This window comes from Oncorhynchus tshawytscha, linkage group LG05 (assembly GCF_018296145.1).
Source record: "Oncorhynchus tshawytscha isolate Ot180627B linkage group LG05, Otsh_v2.0, whole genome shotgun sequence".
NCBI classification, from domain to species: Eukaryota; Metazoa; Chordata; class Actinopteri; order Salmoniformes; family Salmonidae; genus Oncorhynchus; species Oncorhynchus tshawytscha.
The window spans coordinates 22,957,732-22,975,814 of record NC_056433.1 but is presented as its reverse complement, the minus strand read 5'-3'; the positions used below and the strand labels follow the sequence as shown (position 1 = coordinate 22,975,814).

Here is an 18,083-nt window from a genome sequence, read left to right as displayed (position 1 = left end):
CAAGTAGAGATACTTGGGTGCAAAAGAGCAAAACAAATAAATAACAATATGGGGATGAGGTAGTTGGGTGGGCTAATTACAGATGGGCTATGTACAGGTGCAATGATCTGTAAGCTGCTCTGACAGCTGATGCTTAAAGTTAGTGAGGGAGATATGAGTCTCCAGCTTCAGTGATTTTTGCAATTCGTTACAGTCATTGGCAGCAGACAACTGGAAGGAAAGGTGGCCAGTTGGCTTTGGGGATGACCAGTGAATTATACCTGCTGGAGCGTGTGCTACGGGTGGGTGCTGCTATGGTGACCAGTGAGCTGAAATAAGGCGGGGCTTTACCTATAAAAGACTTATAGATGACCTGGAGCCAGTTGGTTTGGCGACGAATATGAAGCGAGGGCCAGACAACGAGAGCATACAGGTCGCAGTGGTGGGTAGTATATGGGGCTTTGGTGACAAAACGGATGGCACTGTGAAAGACTACATCCAATTTGCTGAGTACAGTGTTGGAGGCTATTTTGTAAATGACATTGCCGAAGTCAAGGATCGGTAAGATAGTCAGTTTTACGAGGGTATGTTTGGCAGCATGTGTGAAGGATGCTTTGTTGCGAAATAGGAAGCCGATTCTAATTTTGGATTGGAGAGTTTTAATGTGAGTCTGGAAGGAGAGTTTACAGTCTAACCAGACACCTGGGTATTTGTAGTTGTCCACATATTCTAAGTCAGAACCGTCCAGAGTAGTGATAATAGACTAGGCGGGCAGGTGCGCGCAACGATCAGTTGAAGAGCATGCATTTAGTTTTACTTGCATTTAAGAGCAGTTGGAGGCCACGGAAGGAGAGTTGTATGGCATTGAAGCTCGTCTGGAGGTTTGTTAACACAGTGTCCAAAGAAGGGCCAGTGTAGGTCATCAAGGCAAAGGGTGGCTACTTTGAAGAATCTCAAATATATTTTGATTTGTTTAACACTTTTTGATAACAACATGATTTCATATGTTATTTCATAGTTTTGATGTCTTCACTATTAATCTACAATATAGAAAATAGTACAAATAAAGAAAAAAAATTGAATGAGTAGGTGTGTCCAAACTTTTGACTGGTACTGTATGTACAAACTGTTCCCGAACTGTTTTGGGTGGGAACCATACGGATGCCTTTAGTTGACTCCAATACACAGCAGGGGAGCAGGGCAACAATCTACCAGCCTCTTACTGTATGTTTAATCAACTGATCTATTGATGTCTCACTGTTGGTCGCTGTGAGTATTGAATCTCAAATAGACTTGATGAGTGAAATAGGACATCAAATGCAGGAGAGAGAAAATGTTACTGTCAATGCCTGTCAACTATACTTACTGTCCACTGTACATTTGATTTTGTTTCTTAAACTACTGGTATTTTCATTCTAAAAGTTAGATGGCTAAAGGGGCCACTTCCAAAAGGCCTTGACTCTCTTCCCTGAGTCAGAGTGCTCTCAATGTGAGAGGGTCATAGCTCAATTAGCCCTTACATGCTTGAGTGTCCTGTTACATCTATAAATAATAGATTGACAAATGTTTAGTCATCCCATTATAAGCAGTTTGTCTGTAAGGTTTCAAAGAAAGTCCATGACCAATAGCACTACCTAATTTGGCCACATGCTTAAGCAAAGGTCACAGGTTTAGCATAATCAAAGATGTATATTGTGTTGCCACTGCTGTTAGTCCTTTTAATGTGAAACCTCTTCAGCTAAATCTCCGGTTTTGATTAAGTTTATCCCTTAATTCAGCATCACTGAACCCAGTGTTCACGTATTCTTTGATTCACAGCCAACAGTTATGTACACAGTATGATTAAATGGGCATTTGATTTGTTTATGAATCATTTATAAATCACCCTATTGGTCATTAATGGCATAATGCTCAATGATCTGTAAGCAAATGGACCTTTTTCACTGGATCAGTATCCTGTCTATTGTGTACCACTTACACAACCTCTGGGACGTATTTCATCTCCTGTTCTTCTCCCCTGGGGAGGTAATTGGACACCCCGTCTCTCTACACTTGGAGGACCTCTGTTGTCTCTCACTGCCACACTGCGCCGTGTGTATGTGTTAGTGTGTGTGTGATTCACACTCAGGCCTTGGGAGGAGACCCCTCAGACACAGGGCACCGGTGTCGTGGCTCTCTGACAAGAGGGATGGTCTCATTGGTCTTTTGTGGCATCTGCCCTTCGACTATAAATCAAAGGCAAGAGAAAAAGGCTCAGAGGCACAAGCAGAGGATGGGCGCGGCCCTCCCCTGATGGGCTAAAGCTCTAAAGCCTTGACACATCCATCTCTTTCCTTCTAACATCTTCACATTTCAATGTCTAAAGGAAATCAGGGTGGAAGCTGAGTTAGGGTTATCATTTGACTATTGGGTATAACTGATTGATAGGCAGCAATCATTATGCAAAAATGAACATTGTTAGTACATGCAAAGTGAATCAAAATGTGCTGATTTGAATGGGAATGTGACAGCTGTTGAAAGTGGAACATCATGTCTTGTCATCTGGTAGCAGAGTCTGAGGAGGAGTGGCGTTAATGTGCTTTGCTACTTCAGTGGTAGGAGCTCTGTCTTTGAGCACTTAGCTGCAGGTTGAATTGAGTTACATTTCCCATGTGGGAGCTTACGCCTGTGTCATTTGTAAAATAAACAGCCATGTCTTAATATAGAAACTCTGGCAATGCTTGGCTTGCTTCTCAGTAAGCTGAGTCTGGAAACTGGCATTTCACAAACCTGACCCCAGCAACTTTATGAAAGGGTTGTGTTGGAGGTTGACTAAAGTCTGAATGTCTCTCTCTCTCTCCCTCTCCCCCTCCCTCTCCCTCAGGAGGAGACCCTTGCGCGTTGTCGTGAGGATGAGGAGAAGCGCAGAGAGATCACCACTCACTTCCAGAGCACGCTGACAGACATCCAGGCTCAGATCGAGCAGCACAGTAACCGCAACAACAAGCTGTGTTCGGAGAACACCAACCTGGCAGACAAACTCAAACACATCATCAGCCAGTATGAGCAGAGAGAGGAGGTACACGACAGGGACACTTAACCTCACTGTTACATGTCTGTATATCTGTACACCCTCATCCCCGGCCTACTAACCCCATACATGCATGCTCCAGTCAGAGAGTCATTTGATAACCAAAGACGTTATTGATGATGATTCATCTACAGGAAATGAACACTTGTATGTAATGTTGAGTGAGATAGCTGTGACAAAAGAGTTGAGTCAGATAAAGACACTCAGAGGCACTTAGAGGCATGGCTGGCCGCGGGAAGATGTTTAGAGGTGGGGGTGCTGGGGGGGGCCTTACTTCCCGCTGCTATGCTTAAAGCTATTATTGCTTCCTACTCACATCAATACTTAGAGATATAGCCGGCAAGGGCTCCTTATTTGTGCTGTATACATGACAAATTCATACCCTTTTTAAGGTTGAATCTCACTAATTGAGTGACATATACAGTATAATCACAAAAAACACACTTAATATGAGGGCACGCACTTAATATGTTGTGAAATCTGTTATGAATGTATTGTAATGTTTTTCAAATGTATAGTAACACTCAAAAGATTGGACACACCTACTCATTCAAGGGTTTTTCTTTATTTTTACTATTTTCTACATTGTAGAATAATAGTGAAGACATCAAAACTATGAAATAACATATATGGAATAATGTAGTAACCAAACAAATCAAAATATATTTTATATTTGAGATTCTTCAAAGTAGTGACCCTTTACTTAGTAGCAATGCAAATATCATGGTACAGCTGCATAGACACTCAATCATCATGTTACTTCTTAATGGTACGATTATAAACATATATTATGATGAATAGAATTTAAACTTGTGTTGTGCATTTTTTTGCCCATTAAAATAACATCAAATAGTTCAGAAAATACAGTGTAGACATTGTAAATGACTATTGTCGCTGGAAAAGGCAGATTTTTTATTAAATATCTACATATGCCCATTATCAGCAAAGGTCACCGTGTTCCAATAGCATGTTTAATTGAACCTTTATTTTACTAGGCAAGTCAGTTAAGAACAAATTCTTATTTTCAATGATGGCCTAGGAACAGTGGGTCAACTGTCTTGTTCAGGGGAAGAATGACAGATTTGTACAGGGGTTTGATCTTGCAACCTTTTGGTTACTAGTCTAACGCTCTAACCACTAGGCTACCTTGCCGTCCCACGTTGTGTTAGCTAATCCAAGTTTATCATTTTAAAAGGCTAATTGATCATTAGAAAATCATTTTGCAATTCTGTTAGCACGGCTGAAAACTGTCGTCCTGATTAAAGAAGCAATAAAACTGGCCTTCTTTAGACTAGTTGAGTATCTGGAGCATCAGCATTTGTGGGTTTGATTACAGGTTCAAAATGGCCAGAAACAAATAACTTTCTTCTGAAATCCGTCAGTCTATTCTTGTTCTGAGAAATGAAGGCTATTTCATGCGAGAAATTGCCAAGAAACTAAAGACCCAAAACTTTTGAAAAGTAGTGTATATAATAATTTATCAACCCTACAAACAAGACTCTATTGTTATGGTGGGAGATTATAATACGGTTTTAAATACCTCTATGGACTGTAAAGGAAATCACACTACAAACTATCACCCTCAGGCACTTAAAACTTCTTCGGGATCGGTGTCCCATCCATGGGGCAGTTGAGCTAACATAGGTTTATGCGATTAGCATGTTGTAAGTAACAAGAAATTTCCCAGGACATAGACATATCTGATATTGGCGAAAAGCTTACATTCTTGTTCATCTAACTGCACTATCCAATTTACAATAGCTATTACAGTAAAATAATACCATGCTATTGTTTGAGGAGAGTGCACAATTTTGAACATGAAAAGTTATTATTAATACACAAATTAGGCAGATTTGGGCAGTCTTGACACAAAACTTTGAACAGAAATGCAATGATTCATTGGATCAGTCTAAAACGTTGCACAAACACTGTTGCCATCTAGTGGACAGAATGAACATTGCATCTGGGCTGGAATAATACATTATGTCCTTTCTCTTGCATTTCAAAGATGATGTTACAAAAAAAAATAAAAGAACGGTTGTTTTTTTCATTGTATAATCTTTTACCAGATCTATTGTGTTATATTCTGTTACATTCCTTTCACAATTCCACAAACTTCAAAGTGTTTCCTTTCAAATAGTACCAAGAATATGCATATCCTTGCTTTAGGGCTTGAGCTACAGGCAGTTAGATTTGGGTATGTAATTTTAGGTAAAAATTGAGAAAAAGGGTCAAATCCTTAAAAGGTTTCCGGAAATCCGATATACATGGCGGAGGCTTAATCAAGCTAGTTGTCTTGATTACTTTCTTATGTCATTCTCTCTGGCACCAAAAGTTTAAAAAGTGTTGATATGGGACAGAGTGCGGTAGGACCATCACATAATTGCATATTACTCTATTACTCTCATATTACAGAATTTCCACGTTGGCGAGGATATTGTAAATTTAATCACAGCCTAGTGGATGATCATTTGTTTTTCACTAGGACAGAAGAATTTATAACGGACTTTTTCCGACATACATAGGTACAGCAGATCCCCTTATTGTATGGTACACTTTTAAATGTGCCTTTAGAGGCAATGCAATTCAGTACTCATCTATAAGACAAAGGGAATTGAAGGACTAACAGTAAAGATAGATAGCAATAAAAACTGTATTATTGAGGCGCAGAGTAAGTTAGAGGAAAAACAAAAATAAATGGAGGAACTTATTCAAGAAATATCCAGTGTAATATATTATGAAAAATTAGGGGAACTGGATGGAATATGGGGAAAAATGCACAAAATAATTTTTCAATCTTAAACATAGAAATGCTACCAAAAACATATTACTGAAACTTGTTACAATTGTTCACGGAACAATATTTTGAAAGAGAAAGTAAAGTACTTTAAGCGTATGTTTTTGTTTCAGTCTCCTCCATCTCCACTAACTGAAGCTAATTGTCCAATTCTTTTCCTATTAATAATGTTAAATTAACATCTGTTCAGAAAGACTCATGTGAAGGCCAAATTACAGAGGAGGAACTTCTTGATGCAATTAAAGACTTTATGTCCGGGAAAACTGCAGGGCTGGAAAGCATACCAGTAGAGGTATACTTTTTTTATATACTCAGATGACAATTATTAGCATGTTATAACCACTCCTATATAAATGGTAGTTTATCGGAACACTCAACAAGGTCTGATTTCATTATTACTGAAACAGGATCCAATTAGTATATATAAAACTCCAGTCCGTTAAAAAAAATTGGAGGCCTCTTACACTTCAGTGTTGTGATGCAAACATTTTGCTAAATGCTTAGCCCATAGAATTAAAATGGTTTTGTCAGATATTATTCATCCTAATCAGACAGGTTTTTACATGGACGATACGTTGGAGATAATATAAGACAATAACTGGAAACAATAGAACACAATGAAATATCTGGGAAACCAGGCCTGGTTTTCATTGCTGACTTTGAAAAATCTTTTGATAAAGTACGACTTGAGTTTATATATAAATGCCTGGAATATTTTAATTTTGGAGAATCTCTTATAAAATGGGTTAAAGTTAGGTATAGTAACCCTAGGTGTAAAATAGTCAATAATGGCCCCATCTCAGATAGTTTTAAACTGTCAAGAGGAGTAAAACAAGGTTGTCCATTATTGGCATATCTATTTATTATTGTCTAAATGTTCTAAATATCTAAATGTTAGCTGTTAAAATTAGATCCAACAATAATATTAAGGGATCAAAAATCCACAATTAGAATCCCTCCACAGCCTCATAGAGGATCTAGATACTTTTTCAAACCTCTCTGGATTAAAACCAAATTATGATAAGTGTACTATATTACGTATTGGATCACAAAAAAATGCTACCTATACATTATCGTGTAGTTTACCAATTTAATGGTCTGACAGGGATGTGGACATACTCGGTATACATATCCCGAAATAAAGAAAGGATGTCACTACAATCAATTTTATTATAAAGTCAGCAAAAATAGATAAGATCTTGCTACCATGGAGAGGAAAATAGCTGTCTATTTGTGGAAAAATCACCCTGATTAATTCTTTAGTCATGTCACAGTTTACCTATTTGCTTATGGTTATGCCTACACCTAGAGACCTGCTTTTTAAATTATATGAGCATAAAATATTCAATTTTATTTGGAATTGCAATCCAGACAAAATTAAAATATGAATTCAGAAGCCAGAAATAATTAAATATTAAAGCATTACACCACTCACCAAAGGCATCAGTCCAAAGGTTATACTTAAATCCAAAATGGTTCTCTGGTAAATTAGTAAGAATGTCTCACCCTGTCACATGCCCTCTCAGGTCTCTAGGTGACCTGGCTGCTCGTTAGGGTGCAAACCTGTCATCAGCATTAGGGGCATAATGACACTGACACAATGATGTTGTTGTTTCTGTTCCTGTTTCATGTCGGTGCGCTGTTTGTGTTTCTTGTTTTGTTCATTTATTAATTAAATGGTTTCACTCCTTGAACTTGCATCCCGACTCTCAGCGCACTCGTTACACACAACATGTTTCAAGAATGGCCATTATCCCTTTATTCAGATTACTCACTTTCGGTTATTTGAAAACATCTCCAAAATATCGTTATTTTTTAAACAAGCCATAGAAAGTTGGTTGCAATTTCAGTTTAATCCACCTGAAAAGGCAGAACAAATAATACAACAAATATTGTGATTAAACTCAAATATACTAATTGATAAAACACCTTTATTTTGTTGTTTTATTTTGTTACTGTCGATGTGTAGCTCGTTTTTGGTCACAGGTCCAGGAATGGCTGAAGAATTGCAATACTTACCTAGCGCTAACGCTGCAGATAGCAGTACTTGGTGATTTGAAAAGTCATAGTCAATCGATCAATAATATAATTATTTTAACAAAATGTTTATCTTTAATTTACAATCTTCAGAAACTATGAGAATAGAAAGGTTCAGTACTTTGTGAAGCATCACAGCACAATTGAAAAATATATGGCAAATAGAAATCGCACTGGGTGGACCTCAGAAATAGAGGAAGGCCAGGACTAAAAACAAACAAAATAGAACTATTGTCAAATAGATTGTGTCTATAAAATGTGTATAGTATGTATATGCTGGAAGTAGAAGCCTAAGTGTTATTGTTTTTTAGTTTACTCCAATTGGGGGAGCGGTGGTTAGGTTTACGGGGAATAAAAAAGGAAGGTATATTCCAAAAAATGTCTATATATGTACATATGTATGTGTATATATATGTACATATATGTGTATATGTATGAATGTTCATATACAGTATATATATATATATATATATATATATATATATATATGTGGGTATGTGCATGTACAGTTGAAGTCGGAAGTTGACATACACTTAGTTTGGAGTCATTAAAACTTGTTTTTCAACTCCTCCACAAACTTCTTGTTAACAAACTATAGTTTTGGAAAGACAGCTGGGACATCTACTTTGGGCATGACACAAGTAATTTGATCAACAATTGTTAACAGACAGATTATTTCACTGTATCACAATTCCAGTGGGTCAGAAGTTTACATACACTAAGTTGACTGTGCCTTTAAACAGCTTGGAAAATTCCAGAAAATTATGGCATGGCTTTAGAAGCTTCTGATAGGCCAATTGACATCATTTGAGTGAATTGGAGGTGTACCTGTGGATGTTTTTCAAGGTCTACCTTCAAACTCAGTGCCTCTTTGCTTGACATCATGGGAAAATCAAAAGAAATCAGCCAAGACCTCACGAAAAACTGTAGACCTTCACAAGTCTGGTTCATCCTTGGGAGCAATTTCCAAACGCCTGAAGGTACCACGTTCATCTGTACAAACAATAGTAGTAGTAAGTATTAACACCATCAGACAGCCGTTATGCCGCTCAGAAAGGAGACACGATCTGTCTCCTAGAGATGAACGTACTTTGGTGCGAAAAGTGCAAATCAATCCCAGAACAACAGCAAAGGACCTTGTGAAGATGCTGGAGGAAACAGGTACAAAAGTATCTATATCCACAGTAAAAATGAGTCCTATATCAACATAACCTGAAAGGCTGCTCATCAAGGAAGAAGCCACTGCTCAAAACCCGTGATTAAAAAAGCCAGACTACAGTTTGCAACTGCACATGGGGACAAAGATCAAACTTTTTGGAGAAATGGTAAGTAGGGGTGGTATACAGAAGATAGCCCTATTTGGTAAAAGACCAAGTCCATATTATGGAAAATAGTCCATCATTACTTTAAGACATGAAGTCAATCCGGAAAATATCAAGAACTTTGAAAGTTTCTTCAAGTGCAGTCGCAAAAACCATCAAGTGCTTTGATGAAACTGACTCTCATGAGGACCTTCACAGGAAAGGAAGATGCAGAGTTACCTCTGCTGCTGATGATAGGTTCATTCGATTTACCAGCCTCAGAAATGTCAGCCCAAATAAATGCTTCTCAGAGTTCAAGTAATAGACACATCAATATCAACTGTTCAGAGGAGACGGTGTGAATCAGGCCTTCATGGTCGAATTGCTGCAAAGAAAACACTACTAAAGGACACCAATAAGAAGAAGAGACTTGCTTGGGCCAAGAAACACAAGCAATGGACATTAAACCAGTGGAAATCTGTCTTTTTGTCTTGAAGAGTCCAAATTTGAGATTTTTGGTTCCAACCACCATGTCTTTGTGAGACGCAGAGTAGGTGAACAGATGATCTCCGCATGTGTGGTTCCCACCATGAAGCAAGAAGGAGGAGGTGTGAAGGTGTGGGGGTGCTTTGCTGGTCACACTGTCGGTGATTTTATCAGACCTCAGGATAAGACCCAGATGCAGACAGTTCAAAGTAATAAAAGTTTATTACAAAAACAAAGGGCAGGCAAATGACAGGTCAACAATCAAACCTCAGGATAAGACCCAGATGCAGACAGTTCGGAGCAACAGAAGTTATTACAAAAACAGGGGGCAGGCAAACGACAGGTCAATGGCAGGCAGATGGCAGGTCAGTAATCCAGGGCAGTGTCACAAGGTACAGAACAGCAGGCAGGCTCTGGGTCAGGACAGGCAGAATGGTAAAAACCGGGAAAACGAGAAAACTGGAGTACGGGAAAAACGCTGGTAGGCTTGACGAGACAAGACGAACTGGCAACAGACAAACAGAGAGCACAGGTATGAATATACAGGGGATAATGGAGCAGGTGGGCGACACCTGGAGGGGTTGGAGACAACCACAAAGACAGGTGAAACAGATCAAGGTGTGTCAGATTTATTTAGAATTCAAGGCACACTTAATCAGCATGGCTACCACAGCATTCTGCAGCGATACGCCATCCCATCTGGGTTGCGCTTAGTGGGACTATTTGTTTTTCAACAGGTCAATGACCCAAAACACACTTCCAGGCTGTGTAAAGGCTATTTAACCAAGAAAGAGAGTGATGCAGTGCTGCATCAGATGACCTGGCCTCCTCAATCACCCGACCTCAACCCAAATTAGATGGTTTGGGTTGAGTTGGACCGCAGAGTGAAGGAAAAGCAGCCAACAAGTGCTCAGGATATGTGGGAACTCCTTCAAAAGCATTCCTCATGAAGCTGGTTGAGAGAATGCCAAGAGTGTGAAAAGCTGTCATCAAGGCAAAGGGTGGCTACTTTGACGAATCTAAAATATATTTTGATTTGATTAACACTTTTTTGGTTACTACATGATTAATTTGTGTTATTTCATGATGTCTTCAATATTATTCTACAATGTAGAAAATAGTACAAAAAAAGAAAAACCCTTGAATGAGTAGGTGTGTCCAAACTTTTGATTGGTACTGTATAACTGCCTTAATTTGGACCTTAGGAAGAGCCTTGGCAGCAGCTAATGGGGATCCATAATAAATACAATACAGGACAAGCTGCTGCTGCTGCTTTTGCTGCTCACATACACAGATGGGAATGGTGTATAAAAACCATCATGATTTAAATGTCCTATTTATTTGTTGTTGTTTTTTTAGTGGTGGAGTTTCTAGTAATTTGTCTCAAGTGCCATCTGCTGGTTGTAGTCAGCATAAACATGTAAGAGGCAGCGTGCCAGAAAGAGATGTGATTATTTGACATCCAAATAACATCTAATGTGTCCTATTAAAATAAGTGATGAGAACCACACATTGCAATGATGAACAAGCCATTCTGACATCAGCAGTTGCATAAAATGGACACAAGTTGACATTTGATAGTTGGCTAAATGCTGAGATGGATTCATTTCCAGATGGACATTAAATGTTCTCCTTTTGGCAGAGAAATTGTGGATTATTCCACACTGTTTACACAAATAGCTATTTGCCATAGTAAAGAAAATACACTGAACAAAAATATAAACGCAACATGTAAAGTGTTGGTCCCATGTTTCATGAGCTGAAAAAATATATCCCATAATTGCTCCATACACACAAAAAGCTTATTTCTTATTTATGTCCCTGTTAATGAGCATTTATCCTTTGACAAAATAATCCATCCACCTAATCAAGCTGATTAAAACAGAATGATCATTACACAGGTGCACCTTGTGCTAGGGACAATAAAAGGCCACTTTAAAATGTGCAGTTGTCACAACACAATGCCACAGCGCTGGTTTCAAGTTGAGGGAATGTGCAATTGGCATGCTGACTGCAAGAATGTCCACCAGCGCTGTTGCCAGAGAATTTAATGTTAATTTCTCTACCCTGCCTCCAAGGTGGTGCAGTGGTCTAAGGCACTGCATCACAGTGCTAGCTGTGCCACCAGAGATTCTGGGTTTGAGCCCAGGCTCTGTTGCAGCTGGCCCGCGACCGGGAGGCCCATGGGGCGGTACCCAATTGACCCAGCTACATCTGGGTTAGGGAGGGTATGGCCGGCAGGGATATCCTTGTCTCATTGCGCACTAGCGACTCCTGTGTTGGGCTGGGCACAGTGCACACTGACCAGGTCGCCAGGTGTACGGTGTTTCCTCTGACACATTGGTGCGGCTGGCTTCCGGGTTGGATGTGCATTGTGTCAAGAAGCAGTGCGGCTAGGTTGGGTCGTGTTTTTGAGGACGTATGGCTCTCGACCTTCGCCTCTCCCGAGTCAGTACAGGAGTTGCAGCGATGAGACAAGACTGTAACTACCAATTGGATACCATGAAATTGGGGGGAAAATATATAACAAATCTCTACTCTAAGCTGCCTCCAATGTTGTTTTAGAAAATTTGGAAGTACGTCCATCCGGCCTCACAACTGCAGACCACATGTAACTATACCAGCCCAGGACCTCCACACCCGGCTTCTTCACCTGTGGGATTGTCTGAGGGGGTTGTGGAGGGGAGCTGAGGAGTATTTTTGTCTGTAATAAAACCCTTTTGTGGGGAAAAACTAATTCTGATTGGCTGGGCCTGGCTCCCCAATGGGTGGACCTGAATGCCAAGTGGTCCCCCATGGCTGCACCCCTGCATACTCATGTGAAGTCCATAGATTAGGGCCTAATTTATTCATTTCAATTGACTGATTTCCTTATATGAACTGTAACTCAGTCACATTTTTGAAATGGTTATATTTTTGTGCAGTATAGATTAGTCTCATGCATAAAAATACATAATATCTATAGAAACAATTGTTTATCCCAATTGAACTAATCTGGGGTCAGTTTTCTTATCAGAATTTGTGCCCTGATAATAATAATCCCTTTATGAGAGGGTTGTATGAAAAAGTATGAAAATATATGCACTCACTACTGTAAGTCGCTCTGGATAAGAGTGTCTGCTAAAATGACAAATGTAAATGTAATCCTGCAAAAGACAATACTTAAAAAATATATATAATAAAGCTTTTGCATTTGTCCTCCTGTTAATTGTGAAACTGTAATCCAAGTCCCAGGTTTTATGAGTTCTCCACCCACTATTTTGTCTGTTTTCTCAGGCATCATAAAACGTGTCTGAACTTTCCAATGAAATACTGTGCACAAACAACAATGGCCTTAATTACTTTTCAAGGCACATGTTAATGACAATTTCTCATAGACAGACAGGATGGCAGTGGTGGTTTTAGAGAAATGTATCCTAATGGATGGATTCATAACCTGTACAGAATGTCTTAGAAGGGCTCTAGTGTGTCATCTCACCTTGTCTATCACTCAGAGCTTGGAGAAGATCTTCAAGCACCACGACCTGCAGCAGAAGCTGTCTGATACCAAACTGGAGCAAGCTAATGCACAGCTGCAGGAGGCCGAGGAGAAGCACAAGAGAGAAAAGGAATACGTGAGTCACTGTACTTACATTTTTTGTCATTTAGCAGACACTGTTAGCCAGAGCAAGTGCATACATTTTCAGACTGGTCCCCCATGGGAATCAAACTCACAATGCTGGCGTTTCAAGTGCAATGTGCTACCAACTGAGCCACAAAGGAGCACAACTTCTACTGACCTTACCCACAAAGTACTGTGAAGCAATGTAAATATAGTTGAGTAACTTTTGTCTAATAAACAGTATTAAGTTTAAAACCAATCATGTTTGTTGTGCATTTGATGCTCACAGAAATTAGTATTGTAACCATCCACTGTCTCTGTTGTTAGCTACTTAGGGAGGCAATTGACAAAACAAAGAAATGCTACACATTGAAGGAGCAAGAGTTGCAGTTGAAGAAAAAGGTAAATTTGTGCTTTACGTGTGTTTTGTTTTTAACCAGTTACTGGTACATGCAGCTGAGTGGAAACTACAAGCTAAACTTCTGAGAGAGCAAGAGACTGTCATGCAGGCTCAGGTGAATATATCCAATGTGGTGCCAAACACCCTTATTCACTACATTTATTTCAGGGCTAAGTCTATGAAAGGCAAGTCCAATCCTACCATTAAGGTCCTCTGGATTGCTCCATGTGTGTTAAAGACAACTAATATTTCAGTATATACTCTATTAAGTTCATTTGGATCTATAGTAATGTTTTTCAATATCCTCACCATGGCAAAAGTGACCATCAAAAATTAGATTCTCCTCTCATAACTAGGCTATATGGCGTGATGTACTTGGTACTTGATATGAAAGGAAAATTTGTCAGCTGTACTGTACAGAGCAGCCATAATTCCCATGATAGCAGCAGGCAAGAGAAACTCCCTCTTCCTGAACCAACAGGATGACACAGCATCATGGGAATATTAAAAAATGTGATGTAATGCCACACAGTACCACATACTCCAGTATCATTGATCATTCAATTATAAAATTATGATACAATTGCAATTGCTATGTTTATTGGATATGGCACAATTATTGTATGGTGCAAGCAAATTATACAATGAAATTAGTTGGTCTGACGCACAAAGATAAATGCTTCCCTGCTGGATTCAGAAATTATAGCTGACAGTTGATATGGTTATAATTAATTGCAGAGAAACCTTGCCATTATTTAAAGCCTTGTGTTTTCTCAGTAGAAACATTACCCTGACTCCCAAATGACAAAGTAACAATAAAACAAATTATGTTAATACTGCATTTCAGTACATATATAATCATAACAAAAGGCGAGACCCAGATGCAGACACAGGAGGCAGATGATGCAGACACAGGAGGCAGTATTTATTAATCCAATAGGGGAAGGCAAGAGAATGGTCGTGGACAGACAAAAGGGTCAAAACCAGTTCAGAGTCCAAAAGGTACCGAAGGGCAGGCAGAATAAAGGTCAGGGCAGGCAGGATGATCAGGCAGGCTGGAAAGTAGTCCAGAGTCAGGCAGGGGTCAAAACCAGGAAGACTATCAAAGGAGAATAGTAAAAGGAGTACGGGAAAAACACACTGTTTGACTTGACTAACATACAAGACGAACTGGCACAGAGAGACAGGAAAAATAGGGATAAATATACTGGGGGAAATAAGCGACACCTGGAGGGGGTGGAAACAATCACAGGAACAGGCGAAACAGATCAGGGCGTGACAATATGATTCATCATGTATTTGTACCAGGCCATGTCATATTTCCAATCCAATTAACTAGGAATGTCAACCTTATTTGTCTCTACGATACCAGGCGTAGATTTAGATCACACAAGGAAACGGCCAAAGCAGTGCACAGCCAGCAAGAAAAATCTATTCGAAAGACGTGAGGCAGAAACTGATCTGTATCAAGTGAGCTTTTCTGAAATACAACACATAACCAAGCAAATGCCTTTCCTCTTTTATAGCGCATGTCAAATCAGTTGTTTAGCTTGTGTTCCAAAACAGTAACTCTCAAATAAAGACGGTTGATCTCAACGGGGTGGCTAGCAGATAGACAGGTTTGAATACGGGAGACTGGCATTGTGTGCGAAGTGGTTTCCCCTGAGGGCCTCCGGAGATTAGCCTGTTAACTCTAGCTGGACCGACTGCCACTGAAAAATGTATAGAGCCGCTCATTAACATAGCTCTGCCAACACTGAGCAGAGGACTGCTAAAGGGAAGCCCAGGGAGGCCGCCTGGCCAGCTGAGTGTAGAGCATTCACACCGAGGGCCCTAGGACTTGGAATGCAATGCTCTGTAATTAGGCCCTGAAGCAATGAAGAAACCAGGCAAGGCATACCAACAATGCGTGGCCTTGTTTGTCAGGGAAAATATACATATTTGAGTCCGTCGTGAATGACTAAATGTTTGGTGAAACCGGCTGGCTCTTCCTCTCACCACACCTCATCTCCCTCTAAAGTATAACAAATTTGTTTCTGGGTCAAATAAGGTTCAAAGCATAGATCTGATTGTTCATGAGGTGAATAGATGCATATGAATGCTACATGTGAAATCAATTTCTGGAGTTCTCTCCTGACTGTCCCTCTGTTTTTCTGCAGCTTGCTCTGTACTCCCAGAAATTTGAAGAGTTCCAGACTACGTTGTCTAAGAGCAACGATGTGTACGCCAGCTTCAAAAATGAAATGGAGAAGGTATGTGGCATCCTTAAAATAAAATCATCCTTCCTTTAAATATACTGTTTATTTTTAGGGCCAAGTGCATGGAGGTAATATAAGGTCGACATAATTCTGAAATTAGAAAACAGCTTTATGTTGGAGAGACTGTTTTCTATATTAATCATATTCAGAATGATGGTAACATTTTCAGATACGTTTTAACCCAACAAACATTTTGCTTCATAGATGACAAAGAAGATGAAAAAACTTGATAAAGAGTCGAATGTTTGGAAGACCAGATTTGAGAGCACTAACAAAGCTCTCTCGGAGATGATTGAAGAGGTAAGTACTCATCTATAACACATGCAATAGTGTTAGACTTTATTCAAATGCACTACAACAAGTTAGACTCTCTTTTCCACAGAGGACTGTAAAGGAGAATGAGTATGAGATGTTCGTCGTGAAGATTGACAAGCTGGAGAGGCTCTGCCGAGCACTCCAGGATGAGAGGAAGATCCTGTACTCCAAGATCAAAGGCATTCGCCAAACGCCTGACGCCACCGAGGGGACACCCAAGGACGAGACACAGGAGGTGGCCACTGAACCAGTCCACAGCCTCATGGACATAGTTGAGGAGCCAGAGATGACAGAGGAGATGGCCCGTCTGAGGGCTGAGCAGAACAGGCTGGCAGAGTTCGCAGCCTCCCTACTGGCCCCGTCTACAGGAGACGATGATGATGATGACTCTGACAGTGAGGAAGAGCCAGAGTCTACAGAACCTGCTGAGGCCCAGAAGATCCCTGAACCAACAAAGGCCCCAGTACAGGTAGTGGTAGAGGCACCAGCACATGCAGAGGAACCAGAACCAACATATGCAGATACACCAGCGCAGGCTCCAGCACAGGTAGAGGCACTAGCGCAGGCTCCAGCACAAGTAGAGGCACCAGCACAGGCTCCAGCACAAGTAGAGGCCCCAGCACAGGCTCCAGCAGAGGTAGAGGCACCAGCACAAGTAGAGGATCCAGCAGAGGCTCCAGCACAAGTAGAGGCACGAGCACAGGCTCCAACACAGGTAGAGGCTCCAGCACAGGCAGAGGCACCAGCACAAGCTCCAGCACAGGCTCCAGCACAAGTAGAGGTACCAGCACAGGCTCCAGCACAAGTAGAGGTACCAGCACAGGTGGAGGCACCAGCACAGGCAGAGATGGCTGCCCCAGTCCAGCCAGAGACCCCAAAACAGCCAGAGCCCTCCGCCAAGAAGCAGACGCCAAAAAAGGAGAATGCAAATAAGACTAGCTGAACCGACGAATGTGTCATTTTGTGAGCGTTAGAACTATAGTCCCTGTGCCTCGTGTTATGGTTGAGTTGAGATATCCAATCCAGCTTGGTTTGTCTATATACTATTTTATCTGAAGTGGTGTGCAGTAAAAGTATGTTTAAGTCGTATACCAGATGAGGACAGACAGAGATTTACTGCATAACCAAAGAATAGGTAGAACGGTTATTCAGGACAATGTACCCTCAAAACTTTCCAATGCCGAATGTTGCTTGCGCAAACAGCATCAGAACAGTCACTGTCTTTTTTGACTTTTCCATCTGAACCCCTATAATGTAACTTCAATAAATATCTCATTGTAGACCATGTAGACATGCCTGTGCTCTTTGGAATGTATTGCATAGACCCATCACACTGTTTTACGAAATATACATCTCATATCCAACCTTATATGACCAAATATTGCAAGATGGACCCATACATCTAGATAAAGGCCTGATATTGATTCCAAGTCCCTTTTTATTTTGACTAATGTCTTATCTATATGGATTGTTAACTATTTGCTTAAAATTTAACTGGCCAGTCATTTGCAATGATTTAGAGATGGATCCTTACAGTAGTTTCCATGGCAACACTCCCCCCATCCAGTGCACATTTCCTTTTTTAACACAATCTGTATCAGACAGTCTCTATCCACAAAGTGGGTTGTTCTGGCCTGGCAGTGGTCGGTCTGTGTTCTGGCAAAATAACTGAGTTACACAAACTCTCCTCCACCAAGGACACAACAGGACATTAGACTGACAGGCACTGAGTCGCCATAGCAACGCCATCTGCAACTCCGTTGAGGACAGCACTAATGTATGAGTGATAATAATAGTGCAGAGGACCCTGGGTTTTTAATAAATACAGATCAGTGTTGA

General features: G+C 40.3%; 1 protein-coding gene across 2 annotated transcripts in view; it reads left to right on the top strand.

The window, feature by feature from the left end:
- The window catches only part of txlnba (taxilin beta a), a 31,127-nt gene extending 13,594 nt beyond the window's left edge, over positions 1 to 17,533 (top strand). Inside the window, exons 5-10 of one of the 2 annotated variants that reach the window (XM_024420105.2) lie at positions 2,843 to 3,037; positions 13,165 to 13,284; positions 13,712 to 13,786; positions 15,831 to 15,923; positions 16,134 to 16,229; positions 16,312 to 17,533. In XM_024420105.2, the coding sequence (XP_024275873.1) occupies positions 2,843 to 3,037; positions 13,165 to 13,284; positions 13,712 to 13,786; positions 15,831 to 15,923; positions 16,134 to 16,229; positions 16,312 to 17,187 (1,455 nt within the window). In that variant the 3' untranslated portion in view covers positions 17,188 to 17,533. Of the gene's footprint in view, positions 1 to 2,842; positions 3,038 to 13,164; positions 13,285 to 13,598; positions 13,674 to 13,711; positions 13,787 to 15,830; positions 15,924 to 16,133; positions 16,230 to 16,311 lie in introns of both variants that reach the window. The other variant, XM_024420104.2, reaches the window with a different exon arrangement.
- The last annotated feature ends 550 nt before the right edge of the window (positions 17,534 to 18,083 follow it).